The sequence below is a fragment of the Zingiber officinale genome, chromosome 4A (genome assembly GCF_018446385.1).
Source record: "Zingiber officinale cultivar Zhangliang chromosome 4A, Zo_v1.1, whole genome shotgun sequence".
NCBI lineage: Eukaryota > Viridiplantae > Streptophyta > Magnoliopsida > Zingiberales > Zingiberaceae > Zingiber > Zingiber officinale.
This window is the reverse complement of record NC_055992.1, coordinates 58,967,085-58,990,262: the sequence shown is the minus strand read 5'-3', so window position 1 is coordinate 58,990,262 and position 23,178 is coordinate 58,967,085. Positions and strand designations below refer to the sequence as shown.

The 23,178-nt window shown below is 38.9% G+C and overlaps 1 protein-coding gene across 1 annotated transcript in view; it reads right to left on the bottom strand.

The window, feature by feature from the left end:
• Positions 1–7,737: 7,737 nt before the first annotated feature.
• Positions 7,738–23,178, bottom strand: part of LOC121969945 (MACPF domain-containing protein At4g24290-like) — a 73,350-nt gene continuing 57,909 nt past the window's right edge. Inside the window, exons 7-8 of the mRNA XM_042520279.1 lie at positions 20,033–20,199; positions 7,738–8,722 (exon numbers count right to left, since the gene is read on the bottom strand). Of these exons, the coding sequence (XP_042376213.1) occupies positions 8,051–8,722; positions 20,033–20,199 (839 nt within the window). The 3' untranslated portion in view covers positions 7,738–8,050. The remainder of the gene's footprint in view (positions 8,723–20,032; positions 20,200–23,178) is intronic.

Here is a 23,178-nt window from a genome sequence, read left to right as displayed (position 1 = left end):
TACATGCTGGGTTACTAATTGAGAATCTGAGTAGATGATTACTCGGGCAGCTCCCACATGCCGGCCTACCTGCAGCCCTACCAATAAAGCCTCATACTCTGCCTCGTTGTTAGTGGCTCTGAAGTTCAACCGCACGGCTAGCTGCAAGATGTCTTCTTAAGGGGATATCAGAAGAACTCCGACGCCACTTCCCTGCTGTGTGGCTGATCCATCCACATATACCTTCCAAGTTTCTTCGAAATCAGTTTGATGAATCTCGGTCAAGAAATCAGCCAAGGCTTGTGCTTTAATAGTCGTGCGAGGTTGATAAGCTATTGTACTCTCCCAATTCTGTCGCTCACTTGATAAGTCGACCAACAACCTCTACATTGGTAAGGGCTTTACCCATGGTGCTATTGGTCGAGACCGTGATGGGATGTGTCAGAAAATAAGGCCTTAGACGCCGGGCCATGAGCACCAGTCTGTAAACTAACTTTTCCAGAGCTGTGTATTTAGACTCTGCCCCCTTCAGTAGATGACTAAAAAAGTACACTGGTCGTTGTACATTGTCCTGCTCTTTTACTAATACCGCCCCCACGGCCTCAGGGGTGGCTGACAGGTAGACCTAGAGCGGCTCTTCTGTAATAGGCTTGAATAAAGAAGGTAAAGTCTCCAAATACTTTTTTAGCTCTTCAAAAGCCCGCGTACATTCCTCGTCCCACTGGAATTTGGAAGCTTTCCTGAGCTCTTTAAAGAAGGGTGCCGCTTTGTCCGCTGATTGAGAGATAAATTTGGACAAGGCTGTTATCCTGCCCACCAACTTTTGAGCCTCTTTCAGGGTTTAAGGAGCCTTCATATCCCGGAGTGCTTGGACCTTCTCAGGGTTGACTTCAATTCCCCGCTCCGTCACCAAGTATCCCAAGAACTTTCCTCCTTTGGCTCCAAACAAACACTTCAAGGGATTCAATTTTAACCCATACTGTCGAAGGGTTCCACGGGTCTCCTCCACATCAGCTATAAGGTTTGCGGCTGAAGGGGATTTGATAAGTATATCGTCCACATAGACTTCTAGGTTATGCCCGGCTTGCTCCCGGAAGATTTTATCCATCATCCTTTGGTACGTAACTCCAGCATTCCTGAGTCCGAAAGGCATGACAGTGTAGCAGAAAGTACCATCATTCGTAATAAAACTGACCTTCTCCTGATCCTCTAGGGCCAGGGGGATCTGATGGTACCCCTGATAAGCATCCAGCATGCAAATCCTCTCACAGCCGATGGTTGAATCTACTAGCTGGTCGATTCTGGGAAGAGGATAACAATCTTTAGGGCTGACGCAGTTGAGATCCCGGAAGTCTATACAAACTCTCCACTTATTGTTGGGTTTCACCACCAAAACCACATTAGAGAGCCAGGACGGGAATTGTACTTCCCTAACCTGACCCGCTTTCCTGAGCTGATCTACTTTAGCTCGAATAATTTTATTTTGATCAGTGGAGAAATTCCGCTTCTTCTGCTTGACCGATCGGGCGTCAGGCAAAAGATGTAACTTATGCTCTGCTATTTCGGGCCTGACCCCCGGTAATTTTATCGTAGACCAGGCGAAGATGTCCCTATTGCGAGTAAGCACTGGATCAACTCCTCTTTAAGCTTGAGCGACAAGTCACCGGGTATATGAGTGAGACTCTTTGGACGCTCAGGATATAGCTGGACTTCCTCACAGGGGATGGACTCTTCCGCCATAGGCATAGGTTCTTCTTGAATGGCATGCATGGCACCGTCCTAAGTCCTTTGCGCCTTGCGAGCCTCCACTTTGACCATGTCGATATAGCATCGTCGAGAAACCCGCTGCTCTCCTTTAACTTCCCTGACTTGCTCTCTCATGGGGAACTTAATTTTTTGGTGGAAGGTAGAGACAGCAACTTGGAATTCATGTAGAGCTGGTCGACCCAAAATGGCGTTATAAGATGAGGGCGAATCTACCACTATGAAGGTACTCCTCCTGGTCCTCACTAATGGCTCGCTCCCCAAGGATACAACCAACTTAATCTGGCCCATGGGTTTTACCTCATTACCAGTAAAGCCATATAAAGAAGTGGCCATCGGCTGGAGCTCGCTGGTGTCGATATGCATTTCTTCAAAAGCAGTCCTGAACAATACGTTGACAGAGCTACCGGTGTCAAAGAAGACCCTGGCCACACGGCTATTGGCTATGACGGCTTTGATGATGAGGGCATCATCATGAAGCAGCTCCAGTCCCTCCAAGTCTTGTGGTATGAAGCTGATGACAGAGCCAGCAGCCTGCTCCTGGCTACATCCAACAGCGTGAATCCCCAATCGACGTTCGTGGGATTTGCGCGTCCTGCCCGAATCTCCATCAGTAGGCCCTCCAGAGATCATGCCTATGCCACGGATGGCTGTATTCCCCTATTCTCAGCTTCGCGAGCTTCTCCTTGCTCCCCGGCGCGTCCTTGTTGCTGCACGCCAGGCCCCCCTGATCTGCCCTGGGTATGCTTGCCTATCCTGCTGCATCGCATCGTTCCTTGGTCATTCTTTGGACCTGAGGAGCCAGCTCGGGGGGTGGCAGGCCCAGCTCAGCAGCATGACGAGAATCATGAGCGAATTGAAAACAATCGATGGTGGCATGCGTGTGCGACCGATGATAAGTGTAATAGCGCGACCCACAAGGCCTAGGTCGGGGAGCATGGACTGCAGCTACACACGGGATCAGCTGAACATCCTGATCGGGGTGGAAGGTAGGTCCGGCTTCCCGAGCGCACGGGAGAGGTTGAGCAGGCGGTTGGAGTACTCTTCTTTCCGGCTTATTGGCAGAGGAGGGCGGTTTGTCTACCTTCCTTCGAGCCGCCTGCGCTTCTTCCACATTGATGTAGCTGGCGACTTTCTCCAGCATCTCATCAAAATTCCGTACGGGATTTCTGATGAGGTCTCTAAAGAATTCTCCTTCTGTCAACCCATGAGAGAAGACGCTCATAAGTATTTCTGATGTGGCTGCGGGGACATCCTAGGCCACTTGATTGAAACGTTTGATATAACTTCTTAACGGCTCAGAGGGCCCCTGCTTGAGAGCGAACAGACAGTGATCAGTCTTTTGATATTTCCTGCTGCTGGCAAAGTGGTGCATGAATGCGGTCTTGAAATCTAAGAAGCAGGTGATGGACCCATGCGACAGTCCGTCGAACCACTTCTGAGCAGAGCCCGATAAAGTATTCAAGAATACCCAGCACTTAACGACATCGCTATATTGGTGTAGCAGAGCCGCGTTTCTAAACTTGCGGAGGTGATCTTCAGGATCTTTGCTGCCATCATATTCCCCAATAGCTGGGGGTCTGTATCCTTTTGGCAGCTTTCCTCCAATATTTTGGAGGAGAAGGGCACTTTTTCTTCTGGCTCCACCCGACGTTCTTCACGGAGGATGGTAGCCTTTCCCCTTTTCGAATCCTTAGGCAGAGAGCTTTCTGCCATAGAAACTTGCGGTTGCTCCTTGTGACTGTAGCATCCCGGCTCTGGCTGATAATAACCTTGACTGGGCTCCCTGTAGAAGGTCGGGGGGAATTCCATGGGCTGCTTCCTTTTAGAACCTCGATCCGAGGCATGGACCGACTCTTTGGAAGCTTCTGGCAACTTTCGCAGTCGGGAGGCGGTAGTTTGCTTTTCGGAGGCCTCCCGCTTCTTGGCTTCTTTGAATAGTTCGTATTCTCCAGCCGTCATGGTTACGTTAATTCGACCAGAGTCCTCCATCTTCATGTTCCGGAACAGGTAGGGAAGATTCCCACAGACGGCGTCAAATTTGATCCCGTCCAGAAGCTGAGTCGGACAGAGGCTGGCCGCATTGCCCTCGCCGTTGACGGAAAGTCACGGAGATGCCTGGTTGACCTGGTACCTCCTGGAAAGGTTCCCACGGGTGGATGACAGAGGGTGATGACGGGGACGATGAGGCGAGGGTTCTGCACACACTCAGACAAGCTGCCTTCACATTAGAGACCAAGAACAAAGGAAAAAGTCCCCGAGTCAGGCCCTCCGACGCTCAAGTCAGGTACTTTTTCCCCAGAAGCACTGTAAAAGGACGAAAAGTAAAAGATGAGTGAGCGTACCTGCGTAGAGACAAAGCCTCCTTTTTTATATGGCCGTGGGTACTTCTGGAGTCTGACGGGTGTCAGGAAATGTCGGGTGTCAGGATTTGTCTGGCGGTGAATGACATATGACATCTTCCTATAGGTCTAAGGAGGGATCAGTGGGCAATGAGCCCTAGACCGTTAGCATATTCCCTGACATACGATGATTATTCTTTGATGAGTTGTTACGATTCCCTGGATTGATTGTCGTGTAGTGTATGCTCTCATCGGTCTGTTAACCTTAGATTGGGTCTTCATACCTGCAAATCTTGACCTGTAGACATAGACCTGCATTCCTTGGCGCACTCCCTGGCTTGTGTTTGTTGTCCCGTAAATCCAGATCTGTACGCTCAGCCCTGTATTTGTCGTTCGGTCCATCCCGGTAGATCCAGACCTGCGCCTACCGCCCTGCCAATCGAGGCCTTTGCTTGTCGTTCCTTAAGTCTTGTCCCGTATGCCCAGTCATGCTCCATATTTTATCCTGTACATCCTGAACCGTACGTCCTGACCCACGTATCCTGTTCTGCATGTCTCATCCTGTAAGTCCGACCTGTAAGCCTTAGTCCGCATATCCCTACCTGTACGCCTTGATCCGTATATCTTGTTCTGCATGTCTCATCCTGTAACTCCTGAGCTGTAAGCCTTAGGCTGCCTACCCTAACCCGTACGACCTGGTCCATATAACCTATTCCGCCTATTTGTAAGTCCAGACCTGTACATCTTTGGTCCGCTTATCCTGCACGCCCTAGTTCGTATATCCTGTTCCGCATGTCTGTAAGTCCAGACTTGTACGTCTTTGGTCCGCTTATCCTGCATGTCCTGGTTCTTATATCCTGACCTATACGTCCTGATCCGTATATCCTGACCTGTATGCCAGACCTTCCGAGTTCTCACTCTTCCTGTAGGCCTAACCCCGGAAGCCACTTATGCCCGACAGGGACCATCCTATAATCTGGCCCTTTGACCACCATGTAGGCCAGACTTTTGACCACCACGTAAGCTGGACCTTTGACCATTATGTAGGCTTGACTTCTGACCGCCACGTAGGTTTGACTTCTGACCGCCTCGTGGGCTTGACTTCCATCCACGTCAGTTATCCGACCCTACTATCATAGACCGTATCATCCATCTGTACTAATGGCTAGTAGTCATCTGTGATTTATCTCCTCTATATTGATTTAGGGATAGATTAACAGGGATGCTGGGAGCGAGTGAATTATCTTGAATTATCTTTTACCATATGGTATAAGACCAAGGGCGAACGAACACCTTTTACCATAGATCAAGGAACAGTCAACTCTCACGAAACTTCTTCTAATTGACTTCGTGCGGCACCATGTTATTGGATCCTCGTCTTCTCCCGGATCAATCACCAATGAATTGCTTCTTGTCAAACCTATTCTCCGTGAGTTTGATTTGGAAATGCACTCAAACAGAGAAGAACAAAGTGGAAAATGAGATAATAGACCGAAAGTATAAAAGCCAGAATATGGTCTTACTTAAAGAAGAAGAACAAGGAGGAGGGGACCTTTGTCCTATACCGATCCTCCAGTTTCTCCCTGCTTTTATATGGCATCTTTATGGTAGATGGCAATGTCATTTCTAGCAGCGGCTGTATAATTTTCATCTTGTACGACTGTTGCTGGTACCTCTTTTCTTGTACATTTAGAGTATCCACGTTGATACTAATTAATATGTGACTGTTATAACACTCAAATAGTATTACAAATCAATCTGGATGAGTATTATATTATAATACCCACACATTAATCGCATTCAAAGAATTTCACATTGTTAATGAATATATTTTATATAAACAATCAAAAAAACAAAATAGATACAATGAATAAATTGATAGTGTGATCCATAAATAATCAATATTAATATTAAAATTAATGTGAGTATGTGTTGATAAAAAGAACTATTAATATTATAAGTATGTGACATGCTAGTTGAAGAAGTAGTATATATTAATGTTCTCTAACTGCTCATTGATGCAACCAGCTTTTAACACCCATTTCAGAATTAATCACACCTTCCTTTACTGAACCTAGCCATCCTTATCCGTATCTTAATAACTCGACCTCAACTGTGTCGATCTCAACCAAAGAGTTGAGGGTACCACCAATCTCTTCACGAGTACTACCAAGTACTTCAAAGAATCATACATACCGAGCTCTTAGTAAGCTCTTGTCGAGTCTCACCCGCCTTTGCTTACGTGAAGCTTCCCTGACGACCCACCGATCTCTTCACGAGTACTACCGGGCTCTTAGCAAGCACTGTCGAACACTTGCCGAGTCTGACCCGCCTTTGCTTACGTGAAGCTTCCCTGATCAAGTCCAGAGAATATTACATGGGGGATATATATATACATGCCAAGTAGGAAAGTGCTATTCACCACCCTATCATATATGTTGCACTACATATTGGATAATATATATGATTGGTCCATCTATCCAAAAATGAATAATTAATTTTAAAGGTTTTGATTTTGCTCATACTGATTATGAGATTTTTTTCACATTTGTGTGTGCGACATCTTAAACAGAGTAATTATTGAAAATGTTGCATGAATTAGATTGCAGTTAATTTTATCCAATTATCACTTTTTAGGACACTACACTTCAAAAAATATTATAAAACTGTAAATATTAAATATAAAATTACCTTATGTTGACCCCATTTAAGGATCTAATAGAAATGTTTATGCTTGAAAGATTTTTAGCTAACTAATTAACATTGATTAATTATATGCTGAAAATGCATGTAATCTTTTTGATTTTTTTTATTCTTGTACAAATCAAATTTTCATAATCCAAATACTTTATGCATTAATCATGATAAGTGATTCATAACTTATTTCATATGGTTATTAAAGTTATACAAAAAAAAAATATCATCGTATAATTATTAATTTAATTTAGACCCTAGGATTAATTATACAAGTTAAGTAATCTTCGAATGGTATATTATAATAACTTAGAATTTAAAATTTTAAAACACAAAATATTAGAAAATAAAGGTATATTAAATGAAATGTATTTAGCTTACTATGAAAGATATGGGCAGCCCTGCCACCTCCAAATATCATGTTCTTGAGAAAATTTGATGATATCGCCCATTTGAAATGATTTATAATATCGTTGGCCCTATGATAAAATATAAGTAGGTAAATCATAGAGATATTTTGTAACCCTTTGTATGAAAGAGATTTGCACTTGCTGAGAATTGCTTCCCAGATCTGTTATATTGGAGCAAACACTCAACACATGGAAGTAAATTTGAGACATGATGAACATATTCCATGTGAACTTTAGCAGTGCTAATGCTAATTGAACTCAAGATAAAGGTTGAAAGATTCAATTTTAAAAACTACTCGAACTGTGTCGGGTGACAAGTTGACATCAAGTCGTGCTCTGTGTCGTCACATGTTGAGCCCAAACCGACACACCAATTAAATGGACCGGCCAGGCCAGGCTGTGCTCTGCCCTGTAAACCTACTTTGTCATTCATGTGTAGACAAATCTTTTTAAACTTTCAACCTGTCAGAAGTCCTATCACAGTGAGTGAAGGAGGTTCACTAGCAACAATGATCTGAACGTGATGTAGGGAGAGGCAACAAGCCACATTGATCCTCAGTCCAAGATCATCAGTCGTGTTAGCCTTTTATATACACCAAATCTAATGTAGAATTTGTTACAGTGTTAATGTATACTCCTTTTCGTGACAATTCCCAATTGCACCATCAACAAAATCTAGACGAGAAACATACGAAACAGAGGGATGACATTTTCATCGCCACCGAGTGAAGTGATAATTTAAAGCAATTACAAATATGATGCTCTAACTAAAAGAACAATTCATTGAGCTGAAAACACAGGAAGCCATAAATTTAATGACCAAATTCTTAATTATATCAACTTCCCATTGACTTTGTGTTACTAAAACTCTTCGTCCGGAAGCATTGCTGTCAGGAGTGAATACTTGACCCTCAGTGAGATCTTGCCCCTCTCTAAATGCAGCTTGGCACCTGAGACCACCCAATACCCTGGACTGTCCTGTGGGCCACGTGACATCTCAGTTGTATCGACAAACTTGAGCAACTTTGGAGTCTTAACTGGAACTGGCGGGCCACCTGGATATACCGCTGAGTTGATGTTCACGTCGGCTGGCCTTGGAGGAGGTTTCTGGGAAACCATGGAGAAATGAGTGCTAATTAGTGTTGAAATGAGACCAGACTTTTGGGCCAAGTTTGAAGACCCCTCCCACTCATGATTCTTGACCAATGCGGCATTAGAAACTGATGAGAATTGGAGGCGAAGGAAAAGGACTTTCTTGAGACCATGATACTCTACATGCAACTGAGCCCCAGTGACAATTGAGAGATCATCCTCCGGTTCAACAGGGGCTGTACAGACGTGAGAAAAGTGCTGCCAATAAACTGGCTCGTAATACTTCCGGTCATGTGAATCAACAGCAAAGTGGCAAGTGTCACAAAGCTGAAAGATTTGTGGAAGGGAGCAAAGATGTTGCAGATGGATTGCTAATCTGTTGCTCCTTTTTCCTTCCAAATATAGCCTAAGTCCAGTCACAGGTTTCTTCCTCACATCGACCTGCAAACAATAGTTGATTACAATTCCAAAGAAAACCTTAACCAAAACCAGAAAAATTCAAAATGAGGATCATTTAAAAACCTCATAATTCATACTTCTTGCAATTGGAATCAAACAATTAAAGGAATGTAACTCTGGAATAAGCTACTCCAAGCTACAACTTTAAGGAGAAATTAAAAGTCAAGAAAATAGTTATGCATAGCAGTACCAAGAATATTGAGGGACAGATTTAACTAATTAGAAGAAACAATATGTGGTGTGAATGTTCGAACCAAAAAATAAAATAAGAAATCATGGGTCATTTAGTAGTTGCCCGTAAGAAGCATCTGTTCCTAGAGAAATATGTTGAAGACATTTGTTAAGCTCACAAACACACACACACACACAAAAGAAAGCTACAGGAAATTTATTTACTCATGATTTTTTATACTCTTGTACTTTTAGGTTTTGTTACTAAATAAAAGCATATTCAAGATGAATGGAAACATAATTTAATTTTGTACAAAATGTTCTCATGCTCTTCTATCTCATGTTATCCTACATCCAGTCAATCATAAATGTTTTGAAATTAATCATCATAAGCAAGCTCAGACTTCGAACTGTGTGACTGTGTCAAACACTAAAGCTGGGAAAGTGTGACTCAGCTAGGTGTCACTTACCTTAAATGGTTTAAGGATGTAGACTTAGTGACAAGGCACATTTGGTAGAATTGGTTCAAATTCTTTGTAAAATTCTGAACAATGGAGAAATTTTGAAATTGATGACCTACAACAAAGCTCCTCAATATAGAGCTAGATTCCACCATAGCACAACCATGAAACTGAATGTATAAATGTTACACAATATGATTCAGTGAATGCAATGTCCAGGGAGTGATGAGTTAGTTTCAATGCAGTTGACGATGTTGATTGTTAAAATACGTCACAAATGGAAAAAAAAAAATCAGTTTGCCAAAAATATAAGAACATTCCTTCACATTCTCCGAAAATGAGTTCATATGTTTATACTTCAGAAAATTACAACCATAGCATGAGACAAGAAACAGTCATTTGCAAAGAGTAAGTTTCTTCTAATCCTTCTGCAGAACAATCTTCCCACTCGGTTTTTTTTTAAAGTTAGTATTAGGTATCCAGCTTACACTGACTAGTCCTGAGAGTGACCGGCCCGACCCTACAGAAAGCCACAAGAGTAAATCGGGAAGCGCCCACATCGGGCAGCCTATCAACCTTCTTATGTCAACCATCCATTAAGGGAAATTCATCCGTTAATTCGCCGAAGCTGGGATAAGCCATTCGTGATATAGAGCAAACAAATTTCTTATTGATAAAGGTGTTGCTTAAGCTGCAAGTGTACATGTGATTATTTATTAGGATGTGGAGTGTAAGTTGTCACCAAATTCTTTTGCACAAATGATGGAACGGCTGCATATGAATCGGAGCATCCTACTATGACCAAACTCTATTCTGTATTCTACCTATTTTATAATCTCACTGTACAATGGATGGCATTGAGCCACCTCTTCTTATTTTTACTGAATTTATTACTTGGCGGACTCCCCAAGTACTATTGAAAATTTGGAGTTATGGCCAATAGAAGTTCCTATTCATGGGGTTTTAGCCTCCCCAATTGATGCTTTGATGCAACACCAAAATATAACCCTTAAATGATCAAGAAAATTGAGATGAAATTGATGAAGCAAAAGGGATAAATATCTCACGAAGAGAAAATAATCTCACCGAAAGAAAATTTTCTTTTGTCGAAAAAGATACATAGAATAAATGGAAATTTTATTAATTTAAATTGGTCTTTGCACATGAGATCCTAGCCTCTTTTTTTCATATATTGTCAAATAAGACATTCTCCATAAATAATATTTCATGTTTATCTCAATAAAAACTTAATTAACTTTTTTTTAAAAAAATAAACAACTATTAAATTTCAACTGTCTAAGAATAATGAACTATAAAAATTGTAAACAATTTAGTAAACTTTGAAGTTTTCAACAATTTTAAATATAATTTGAAAATTTTGATTGTGTTATGCTTTATAGGAAAATATTCCTGTTAATCAATGTTACCTTATTTCAAGCTACATGACAAATATGTTACCAAGAGGAGAACGTGGAACAAATATTGCAATTTAAATTACAAGAGACATTTATGTGATAGAATGGTGATCAAGGTTTGAAACCTGAGGATATAACAAAGTTTCAATCTATGACTGGAATGGTACAATTTTGATACCATAGGCCATGTTGAACTGTCCACATGTGGGCTGGTGACTTGGAGATGGAGGGAGGGGAAACAAAGAAGAAAATGCAATCACACACTTGGGCTATCATTCAATGCAGGAGTTTTAGTACCTATTTGGACCAATACAATTTTGCAACCATGTTGTATTGATGCTCGCTGCTTTAGTATGCATCAAAGTATGATAAGATGTCCTCACGAGGTATCTAGTTGGCTAAAGGATGACAATTTTGCTACAATAGGGCAAGGTGTCAATTTTCGGTGGGCATATACTCTCGGGAAAAAAAACTCCTCCCATCCTTTAGTCACTTAACGCTCGACTGTAAGCTGATCTCGTGATTTACCTCCCTCCACACAACCTAGGAATGGGCTGCGAGGGGTGTTTGGGGTGAGCGTAATCACCTTTTGCTACAAAAGTATGACAAGATAATTAGATGGGTTTTATTCCTCTACTCATTAGCTTATTTACATACAAAAATAAGATTATAGCAAAGATAATAAAACTAAATTTTGTCATACTCTACATATTTCGGTTTGGTAAAGCGTGCTAGATGAATTCAAATGAGTATTACTCCTTTAATCTCATGTCACTTTGATTTCTTACTTTAGCATAACTATATCAATTAGTGATTGAATTAAAATTAATTTTTAAAATTTTTATTTCAGTGCATGTTGAGATAAATTGATATAAGTTTGTCTTCCAAATTTCTTCTATTCTTTTACTTAATTTATTTGCTTGTAAAAATAAAACTATAGGAATTAGATATGTGTTGAAGTAGAATTCTATAAAAACAAGGTATAAATTTTAAGAAATATTATTTAAATTCATCTAAACTTATGTTGTAGTGTGTCAAAGCAAGTTGAGTGTCGACACGACATAATATTCTTGGCATGATCAACATAGGCGATAGAAGAAATGAATGTCTGGCCAATACAATACACTACGATACAAGACTCCAATATTTCACTCAATTCTATTGTGGCTTCCTTAAATATTAATATTAGTGAAGATTGAACCAATTTTATTCGAGAAATCAATCATCTCATGAAAATCAATATGGAGAATTTAGAAATACGAGCCTTAAAGAAATCAACTAGAAATAATTAGATTCCACTAGAAATTAATCGAGTCTCTTTAGAGTTTGTTAAATTTGCATAGATTTAAATTTGGTCAAACTTGGTTAATCTAACTAAACTTTACGTGATCCTAACTTATATCTCACCGAACACCTATAGGAGAGCAAGAGTGTTATTGAAATTCCAACTTAGGTTGTTGGGCCTTGTTTCTTTATCGAACCGATCATTCAACCTTATTGTTGCATCAATAGTTGTAGACCTAGAGCGTCATTCATTTCTCTATTGCTCAAATTCTATATAGACAAATTATTGCTAATTGAGATAGAATATTTTTCTCTTATCATATTGGACCAAAAACTGATTTGGATGTATTAATGTCCCAATATCCAACTCAACCCCATAATTAAAATAATAAATCATAATGAACTACAATAATTTTGTTTTCTTGACAAACATTCAAGGTTGGTTGGTTGTTGCTAGACCTACCCACACAGGCCAATTACCTGTTGACCCGGTTCAACGAGTACAACTCATAATTGACTCGTCTCTAGATAGACCAATTAAGGATCATGCCCCAAGTAAATAGGGGAACTAGCAGTTTAAACAATCGATTAACCGCCTATTTATTTATTTTTATTTTTATTTTAGATTTTTTAAATTATTTAATAATATTTTAGTGATATTAATAGTGCAGTTTAATATAAATTAATTCATTTGCTTAAAAATGTTCAATGTGGGACTATTGTACATTTCTATTGAGTCAATTATTTAACCTATTTACCTTAATTTTTCTAATGTGAGATTCTTATTCTTTTAACTCATTAAATTTATTAATCTAACTCTTTTAATAGGTTACTTATTGATCTTATTCTATCTTTTTATCATAGATTAATTGATTTGTATTATATATATCCAATAATAAATTTGTCAAGCGATATAATTTATTCAATAATAAAATTATATATATAGTGAAAATTATCATCGAATATACAAAATTAATCAAAAATATAACTTAGACAATATATATCTCATCACACTAAAATATAATAATATTAATATTAGATAAAAAATCATTGGTATCAAAAAATGAAAATGGTTCAGGTTTAGTATAATATTATTCTCTATCTACTTTGGCTCTTTGACTTTTTAGAAACTCAAATACTACTTGATGATTGAATAAAAGTTACAAAAATAATATAAGGAATACAATTTTCAAAGGCCGAATTAGAAGATTTTAATACTAAAGGACCTAACAAACCACGTGATTTTAATTCCATTATACCATAAAGGGATAGATAGACAACTTAAATAAACGCACGGCTTTTTTCAATTTTTAGTTTGCACATTTATAAATTTTTAAATATTTTTAAAAAATAAAATATAAATAATAATTTTGAATCGTTGTGAACCATGAATTATCTTAAGGGGTCAAGATTTTGTGAGTCATTAAACCGTTGATTTTGAACCGTCAAATCGCCGTAGTCCAGTCTAGTTGTTGCTAGTTGAGTTGTTTCTGTAGGCCTCAAGGTCAATCAGTTCACGTTAGATTTAAATCGGTATCCTTAAGGTGATTTATGCTTAGTATTTTTGAGGCATTGTAATTAAATAACAATTTTACATGAAATTACATTATATAATAAAGCCCATTCAAGACACAAACATGTTGAACTAAGGAGATAAAGGTACCCCAAGTTGGCAAGATAACTGTATCATTGGACTCTAGCATTTTAAGAATTTGATTGCACTTAATCATCTAGCCAATGTGAATTTTCATGGTCTTAATACTATTAATATGAATGTAAGACTATTTATGTTTTCCAATGAATATATGATGGTGCGAACCCTCATCTACTTGATAGCATCAAATCTAGGCAGTGTGGAGCCAAACTATGTTCTCATAGCAACTGTTAGAATAACTATAGGGGTATTCTTGTCTTTTGGTGTATATCTTCTTTCCTATATAAAGGTCTAACTCGTGGTTCCCAAGATACGAGATTTTAAGTTTTGCTTTCAACATGGTATCAGAGCAAGGTTAAAACCCTAATTTCTTTCCCCTCCATCTGCTACACCGTCATCCTCTCGCTCCCCGTCGCGAATGCCTCAAGCTCGTAGTCTCCGCCGCGCTCTTCTTCCTTGGCCTCGCCCGAGCAGATCTTCCTTGGTCTCCTCCTCAATCGTGACGATGCGCGAGTGGAATCCGTCCGGCAGATGCTCTTCGAAGCCTCTGCAGCTTCAAACCCTCCCAGTCGGGAGCGAGTCCTCTCCGCGCCGTCTGTCTCTTCCCCATCCAGGAGGGTTTGCGCTGCGTCTCTCTTCCACGAGTTCTCCAGCGACAAAGGGCTTCTCCACTCGTTTCTTTTCTTCCTTTGCTCAAGGCCACGTCTTCATCACCGGAGGCTCTAGCGGGATTGGCCTCGCCCTAGCCCGCTAGGCTGCTGTCGAGGGCGCCCGCGTCTCCATCCTCGCCCACAGTCCGGCAACTGCAGCCCCTCCCTTTTTCTTCTTCTGTGGTTGGTTGCTAGGAAATCTCTTCTAGCATAAGCAAGCTCACTTCATCTATTCCAGCAGTCCGGCTCACAGTTCTATTCATGGCTACATCTGGCGCCCCAAAGCCGGATACCTCAATCTTTACCAACCATATCACTGCACCTCTTTCTTCCGAGCAGTTGGATGGTAAAAATTATATCTCTTGGGCGTCTCACATTGAGCTTTGGCTTGTTGGACAAGGTTATGAGACACATCTCACTCAAACTGAAGAAGATGTTCAAGTCGCTGATCGTCCTTTGTGGAAGAAGGTTGACGCTCAGTTGTGTTGTATTATCCGAGCCACCATCCATCCATCTCTTAGGAATGTCTTCTGTACTCACAAAACCTGCAAAGCTGTTTGGACACAAGTTCAACAACTCTTTACAAACACCTCTCGGCGACTCTATCAAATTTGTGAAGATCTCATGACCATCCTCAGCGCCCATCAGATTAAGGATTCAATGTCAACTTATCTTGGTTCAGTCTCTATCCTTCTTTGTGATTCAATAAACTGCTCCCACCTGCGGCCAATCCTGTTGAAGAGCTTGAAAATCGGAAGAAATTTTTTATGTCTCTGGCTTTATATGGTCTGCCCACATATTATTCTCATGTCTGTGACCAAATCCTGGGCAGCCACCTGGGCGACTCTTCTCTGTGTCCCGGCCAAAGTCTTGACGATGCCTTCTTCTGTTCCTGTCGACTCGTCAGCTTTGGTCTCTCAACACAAAGGACCTCCACCTCGCAAGGGTGGCAAAGGACGTCCTTGGTGTGATTACTGCCATCGACCGGGACACACGATTGATAAGTGTTGGAGTCTACATGGTCGCCCTCCTCGTGCTGCTCAGATCGTTCAGAGTTCTGTTGCTTCTTCAGCTTTAACTTCACAATTAACACCGGATTCGACTCCAACACCTTCCTATACTGACTTTCTAAAATGGTTTGAGGATCGTCAGACTTCTGGTTCCACTTCTACCATTGCACACGCTGGTACTTCCTTTGCTGGCATATCTCGTTCTTTGGGTCCTTGGGTTCTTGATTCTGGACCATCGATTATATCACTGGTAATAAATCCCTATTTTCCTCCCTCACTACTTCTGGTAATTTGTCAATGGTCACCATGGCCAATGGTTCCCAAACTCAATCTCAGGATATTGGCATTGTTCATCCTTCTTCATCTCTTTCCATTCATAATGTTCTTTATGTTCCCGGCGCTCCCTTTAATTTATTATCAATAAGTCAACTTACTAGATCTCTTGATTGTATCATTTCTTTTACTAATACATCTATTTCCTTACAGGACCGGAGTACGGGGAGGATGATTGGCTTCGGATGTGAATCTCATGGCCTCTATCGGCTTCAACAACCCTCTTTTGTTGGTTCGGCGATGGCCTCTCCACTACTTATTCATGCTCAGTTGGGGCATCCAGGTCTTAATAAGTTAAAACAGTTACATCCTAATCTTTCTCACTTAGAATCTTTATCTTGTGAGTCCTGTCAATTAGGTAAGCATGTTCATAGTTCTTTTTCTCCTCGTATTGAGAGTCGGGCTATGTCTCCTTTTGCTTTGGTTCATTCTGATGTTTGGGGTCCGAGTCGTGTTTTTTCTACAATGGGGTCAAGGTATTTTGTTACTTTTATAGACGATTTTTCCTGTTGTACATGGTTATATCTAATGAAGGATCGTTCAGAATTGTTTTCTATTTTTGAATCTTTTTTTCTAGAAATAAAAACTCAATTTAGTACTTCCCTTCGAACTTTACAAAGTGATAATGCACGCGAGTATTTATCTACTCAATTTCGTACCTTCTTGACATCTCATGGCGTGTTGCATCGCACGTCTTGCCCTCATACCCCTCAACAGAATGGGGTTGCAGAACGCAAGAATCGTCATCTCCTTGAGATCACTTGAACTCTTCTTCTCCATTCTCATGTCCCTCATCAGTTTTGGGGTGATGTCGTACTTACAGCATGTTATCTCATCAATCGCATGCCTTCATCCACTCTCCAGGGTAAAATGCCTCATCAGGTACTTTATCCGCATCAACCTCTTCATCCTCTACCATCTCGGGTCTTTGGTTCTATATGTTTTACTCATGCTCTTGATCCCGACATTGACAAACTTTCTCCCCAGTCTCATAAGTGTGTCTTCCTTGGGTACCCATGGTCTCAGAAAGGGTACAAGTGTTATTCCCCTACTCTTCGTCGGTACTTCATTTCTGCTGATGTCACATTTTTTGAGTCAGTTTCCTTTTTTGGTCCCTCCGCTTCACAGGACGAGATTTCTCACTCTCCACCTGCACCAATAACTATCTTTTGTCCTCCGGAGGCGCCTCTATAATCTCCAATCTCGTCTCCTCCTTTGCAGGTTTATCAGCGTCGTCCTCGTTCTGCTTTGCCACCGACCAACACTGACACTGCCGTGGGCACATCTTTGGAGTCAAGTCCTTCGTCGTTTCCTCCGGTCTCATCTCCTGACTCTGATGTTCCTATTACACTTCGGAAGGGTATGCGTTCCACTCGTAATCCTTCTCCTCACTATGTTTCTTTGAGCTATCGTCTTTCTCCATCCTATTATTATTGTCTGTCTTCCTTGTCGTCTGTTTCTCTTCCAAAGACTGCAGGTGATGCCTTTGGCCATCCAGGATGGAAACAAGCTATGTTTGATGAAATGAGTGTCTTACAGAGTAGTGGGACTTGGGACCTCGTTCCTCTACCTCCTGGGAAGTCAGTGGTTGGTGTCGATGGGTGTTTACGGTGAAAGTTGGTGTAGACGGCATAGTTGATCGGCTTAAGGCTCATCTTGTCGCTAAAGGCTATACTCAGGTATTTGGATTGGATTATGGAGACACATTTTCTCCTGTTGCCAAGATGTCTTCTGTGCGTCTTTTCCTGTCTATTACTGCAATTCGCCATTGGCCCCTTCATCAATTGGACATCAAAAATGCATTCTTACATGGTGACATGCTCGAGGAAGTCTACATGAAGCAACCTCCTTGTTTTGTTGCTCAGGGGGAGTCTTCTGGTCTTGTATGTCGCTTGCGGAAATCTATATATGGTCTCAAGCAGTCACCCAGAGCATGGTTCAGTAGATTTAGTACCGTAATTCAACAGTTTGGCATGACTCGAAGCGAGGCTGATCATTCTGTCTTTTATCGCCACTCATCTACTGGTTGCATCTATGTAGTGGTTATGTTGATGATATTGTCATCACAGATAATGATCATCTTGGGATTTCACAAGTAAAATAGCATCTTTTCAAATATTTCCAGACAAAGGATCTCGGCAAACTCAAATATTTCTTAGGGATAGAAGTGACACAGTCTAAAGATGGGATCATTATATCCCAAAGGAAGTATGCAATGGATATTCTGGAAGAAACAGGAATGTTAAACTCAAAGACAGTCGACAATCCCATGGATCCTAATGTCAAGCTCCTGCCAAATCAAGGGGAGCCTCTTTCAAATCCGGAACGGTACAGACGATTGGTAGGGAAACTAAGTTACCTTACTGTCACTCATCCGGATATCTCATTTGCAGCAAGTGTAGTAAGTCAGTTTCTTAGCTCTCCGTGCAAAGAACATTGGGATGTCGTGACTCGCATTATTCGATATATCAGGAGTGCACCAGGAAAAGGTCTTCTATATGAAGACAAAGGACATACTCAAGTCGTGGGGTATTCTGATGCAGATTGGGCAGGATCTCCCTCTGATAGAAGATCTACTTCTGGATTTTATATATTTGTCGGAGGTAACCTTGTTTCTTGGAAAAGCAGAATGTTGTGGCAAGATCTAGTGCGGAAGCAGAATATTGAGCTATGGCTATTGCCAGTCAAGAACTTATATGGTTAAAACAGTTGCTTCAGGAACTAAGGTTTGGAGAGGTTACACAAATGTCACTCATATGTGACAACCAGGCCGCTATGCATATTGCCTCAAATCCAGTCTTCCATGAGAGGACAAAGTATATTGAAGTTGACTGTCACTTTGTCAGAGAGAAAGTCATATCTGGAGAAATATCTACTAGTTTTGTCAACTTACATGATCAGCTTGCAGATATATTCACTAAGTCACTTAGAGGTCCCCGAATTGACTATATATGTAACAAGCTTGGTGCATACGATCTATATTCACAAGCTTGAGGGGGAGTGTTAGAATAATTATAGGGGTATTTTTGTCTTTTGGTGTATATTTTCTTTCCTATATAAAGGCCTAACTCGTGGTTCCCAAGATACGAGATTTTAGGTTTTGCTTTCAACAGCAACTATTTCATAGATAAGAATAACAAGTCCTTTATTTCAATGTGGGTTGATGTTTCTTAATGGTAATTGTTTTTTTTTTTTTGTTAATCCTTGCATGAATGATATATTTTTTTGTAACATGAGTTGTCCACATGTTACCAACTCATGCATACCCTTGTCATTTTATTTCCAAGTTGTACTTCAGATTAAGGCTCAAAATCTTGAGCCAAACTGGTGTTTTAATTTTTGAATGGAATGATATTATTTTGGTAACATGTGGACAATTTGATGTATGGTACTAGTGGTAAACTCGAGGTCAAAGAAGGAAATAGATGAAGAAAAAGACAAGACAATTAAGTTCAATGTTTGCTTTCCATTTGGAATGCTACAATTTTAATATGATTTTGTATAGAGACAAACTATAAAAAAAAAACTAACAATGTTATCTCAATTTTGGCATGCCAAGGAGTGTCAAGTGCTGATACGAAATGATACATGTCAATATGATTGAAACAACAACATAGGAGACATTGTCTCAATGCCAAATAGTATCAAATTTTGGTAATTTGTTGGAATGATACATTTCAACCGTTTCATCCGACACAATATGAGATTTCAAACCATGCTTCAAATGGATGTCTAATCTAATGACAATTTGATGTATTCATGTGCACAAGTTAGATTTCAATAGAGGAATTACATGATAAAAATGAAGTACTTGGAAATTTCTACAAGATGCAAGGAATGTTTATTAGAAGAAACATCAACAAAAAGGAGATGCATTTATTCCTTCATCATTGCATACAACAGAGAGCACTAACTCTCATAAACTCAGGTTGGACCCATTAAGGCTTTTCAATTGAACCATCATTAATGTGCAAGGTAAGGATTTATATGGAAAGTGTACAATGGGCTAAAGCTATTGAATTTCCTAAAATTATCTTGATATTGATATTTGAACATGAAGTTACCTAGGATTAGCTTCAATGGGGTATTGCATACAAGAATAAACTTTTCATTCTGGTTTTCAAGTTTTTGTAGTTAACGAAAGGAGCTCAGTTGTAAGTAAGAGCATTAAAGAGTGCCAAATCTATATGAGCAGTCCATAAGGAAGAATTTCTATTAAAGAACTGGTGAATGAAAAGTTATCAAAATCCTGGTCTATACACAATTAATGAGTCCAATCAAGAACAAAATATGCATAAGATTGCAAATAATCACCACGCTGGTATTGACATAAAGCTTTGGGCCCATGAAGGCGAACTGAAGAGATGCACTGCTCTGCTTCCTTCGCTGTGGACCAAGTGGAAGATCGCAGTAAACTGGAGCCCACTGTCTTGGTAACTGGAACTCCAAAAACTGATGAAGTTCTTCTATTGGTGGCTTATCTAGTGCAAGGAAAAACCAACTGTAAGCTCATAAATCTTATTCCTTCCCACAATAAATGCAAAGGATTTCTAGAAGGTAATGGAAGCTCAGAAAGATTTTCAAAAGTACAAACTTTATTATTTTGAAGGTGATGGTATTTCAAATCTAGTAGTTATCAGATCATTCTAAGAGGAAATGGTAATCACAAGCAATATATACTGTTCCAACAAAATGAAACCAAGAAGCACAGACAAAAGTTACATGCTCCACCCATGCTGCTTGTGCTGACTATGCCAACCCTATTCGTTGTCTGCATCGGGTACAAATTTTTTAATTTCCGCCAACATCAAGTGAGACAAACTTAAACCTCACATAATCAAAAAGTTATTTAAATCCTAATTAAACCTAATTAAACCTAATTTGAATCCAAACAATTTGGGTTAACTAGATCCAAACATATGATAGAATTATATAGTATTAACCATTAACTCTATAATATAGGTAGGTAATTGTCTAAATAAGTTTTACATCTAATCAATGCAAGAAACCCATTCTATTAAGAAATTAGTAGAAATATTCTTATTAATAAAGTATGTTATAACTAAAGATTTTTGTTATGCATTTGCGTTGTTACAACGAAATGTTAATTCAATTGACTATACATTCTCTTTTTAAATTTATGCAACTAAAAAAAGGTGGATAAAAAGATTGCTTCACTGCAAAAGCATCTCAACACCAAGTATTACTTGATGTCCCGCATATTATAAAAAATAAAAGTCCAACAAATATAAAGCAACACTAATAAGTTTGATGGAGATAATGAAGAGTGAATATTAATGTAATAATTGACAATGTAACTCTATGTTTAATCTTCAGAAGAGTTACAACTAGACTTTAAATTCTCTATGCTAAAGCTTCTCCTCATGTTCCCTCATCATCATAACCTCCTTATCTTTTCGTTTCAGAATTTTATATTTAGATAATTGCTCAATAACTTTTAATTTAACACTACTGATTATAATTTTTTATGACTGAAATCATCAGTCATAATGAAAATTATAATTTCTTAATTATGTATGAAATTGCCAATTATCTAACTAATATAATAAATTAATGTAAATGTTAATTTCTCAAAAATAGTCTCTTGCAAAGTAAGGTAAGGTTGTGTACAATAGTCTTCCTTGGGACTCCGCATTGGCGGAAACTTCCTGCACCGAATTGCGCTTTAATGTAAATGTTAATTTCAAATTTATCATATCAATTAATATATGTTTTTTTGCCATGAGACATTGATTGAAATTAGAGGAGAGAAGAGTGTTTTAATTTAAAAAGTTTATTAAGCTTATATTAATAATTTGAATTAACTCCTAGTTATAGTAGGGATAATCTTAATAGTCCTAATTAAATCCTAATAAAATTATCTTATTAAATACATATTTTATTTATTTTAATTATGAAAATATATAATAAAATTTTTAATTATTTATTTATTTACTTACTATATGGGAGTGTCGCGATCCTTTATTTTTAAAAATTATTTTTTTATATATTTTTTTTAATTAATATATTTATATTTAAAATAATAGCAAACCCATATTAACGCGATATGGAAATCGTATCATTCTGAAACTCGAAATTTTAAACCATAATATGAGTTATTATAAATGTATTTAAAATTGTGCACTATTTATGAAAATTATAGTTCGCTAATGTTAAGAAATTCTAAAAGAAAAAATATGTTACTAATTTTATTCATTAGTTTTATACATATATACAGAGTATTTAGACTTAATCAAATCTATACAATCAATGTAAATCATATCCTTATAATTTTCTATATATATATATATATAATACTCTCCCTCGAGATAGAACATAAATATTAATCATGTTTAGCTTATCACAAGATAATCAAGCAAACCCTTATTTAAAGCTTTTGTGGAAATTCCTCTCAACTATTCTCCTATTGTCACATACAACCTTGTTGAAATACGCAACCAGAAGCAATATGTATAGTCGCTTGGTTATCACACCACAATTTGGCTAATACTAAAGTTTTAAGACCTACTTCAACTAATAGATCCATATTATCTGACAGTATTTGTCATAGCTTTATATTCTGATTTTGCACTCGACTGTGAGACAATATTTTGCTTCTTACTTTTTCATGAAACTAGATTTTCCCCTAACAAAAATGCAATGATCAAATATGGATCTTCAATCATCCTTAGATCATGCCTAACGTCTAAAACACACTCAACCTTAGTATGTTATACAAGATAATAAGTGCACCTTCCAAATATTATAAAATTTGTTCTACAGTTGCCCAATGATTAACGGTTGAAAAAGTCATAACTAAATATGTAATATTTGGACGAGTCGGTCAAATAATTTAACTTTCTAACTAATCTTCTATACTTCTCAAGATCCTCAAACAATTCACCATCGTGTGAGTTGCAGATTAGGAGTGGAGTTCTACACAATTGAGCCCTTAATTTTTCTCTCTCACAATAAGTCAACCGTGAGGTTGCGGTGGCCTCATGACTACCTCACTTGGAAGCGCGAGCTCTATGAGGTCACGATGGCCTCTCCTAGCTGAGGTCGCAATGGCCTCCCCGCAACCTCACAACGGCCAAGCGAGGTCGTCATGGCCTTATGGTTGCCTCGCTTAGCCATGAGGCATTGCGATCCATTTTTTTTCTTCCTCCTTTCTTTCTTTAATCTCATTCCTTTATTTTATTTTATTTGCTATAATTTTTTCCTTTCTTATTAATTTCTCTCCCCTCGTTTTTCGCTTTCTCCTTTTGCTTTATTTCTTCTGTTTTTTTCTTTCCTTTCCTACTAATTAATTACTTTCCCCTTTCATATTCATTTTCTTTCCTACTAACTCTTTTCCTTTTATACTAATTTTTTTCTCCTTTTCCCTTTTTCTTTATTTTATTTTTTTCTTCATTTTCTCTTTCATTTGTTGATTTTTTATTTACTTACGTTCCTGCATT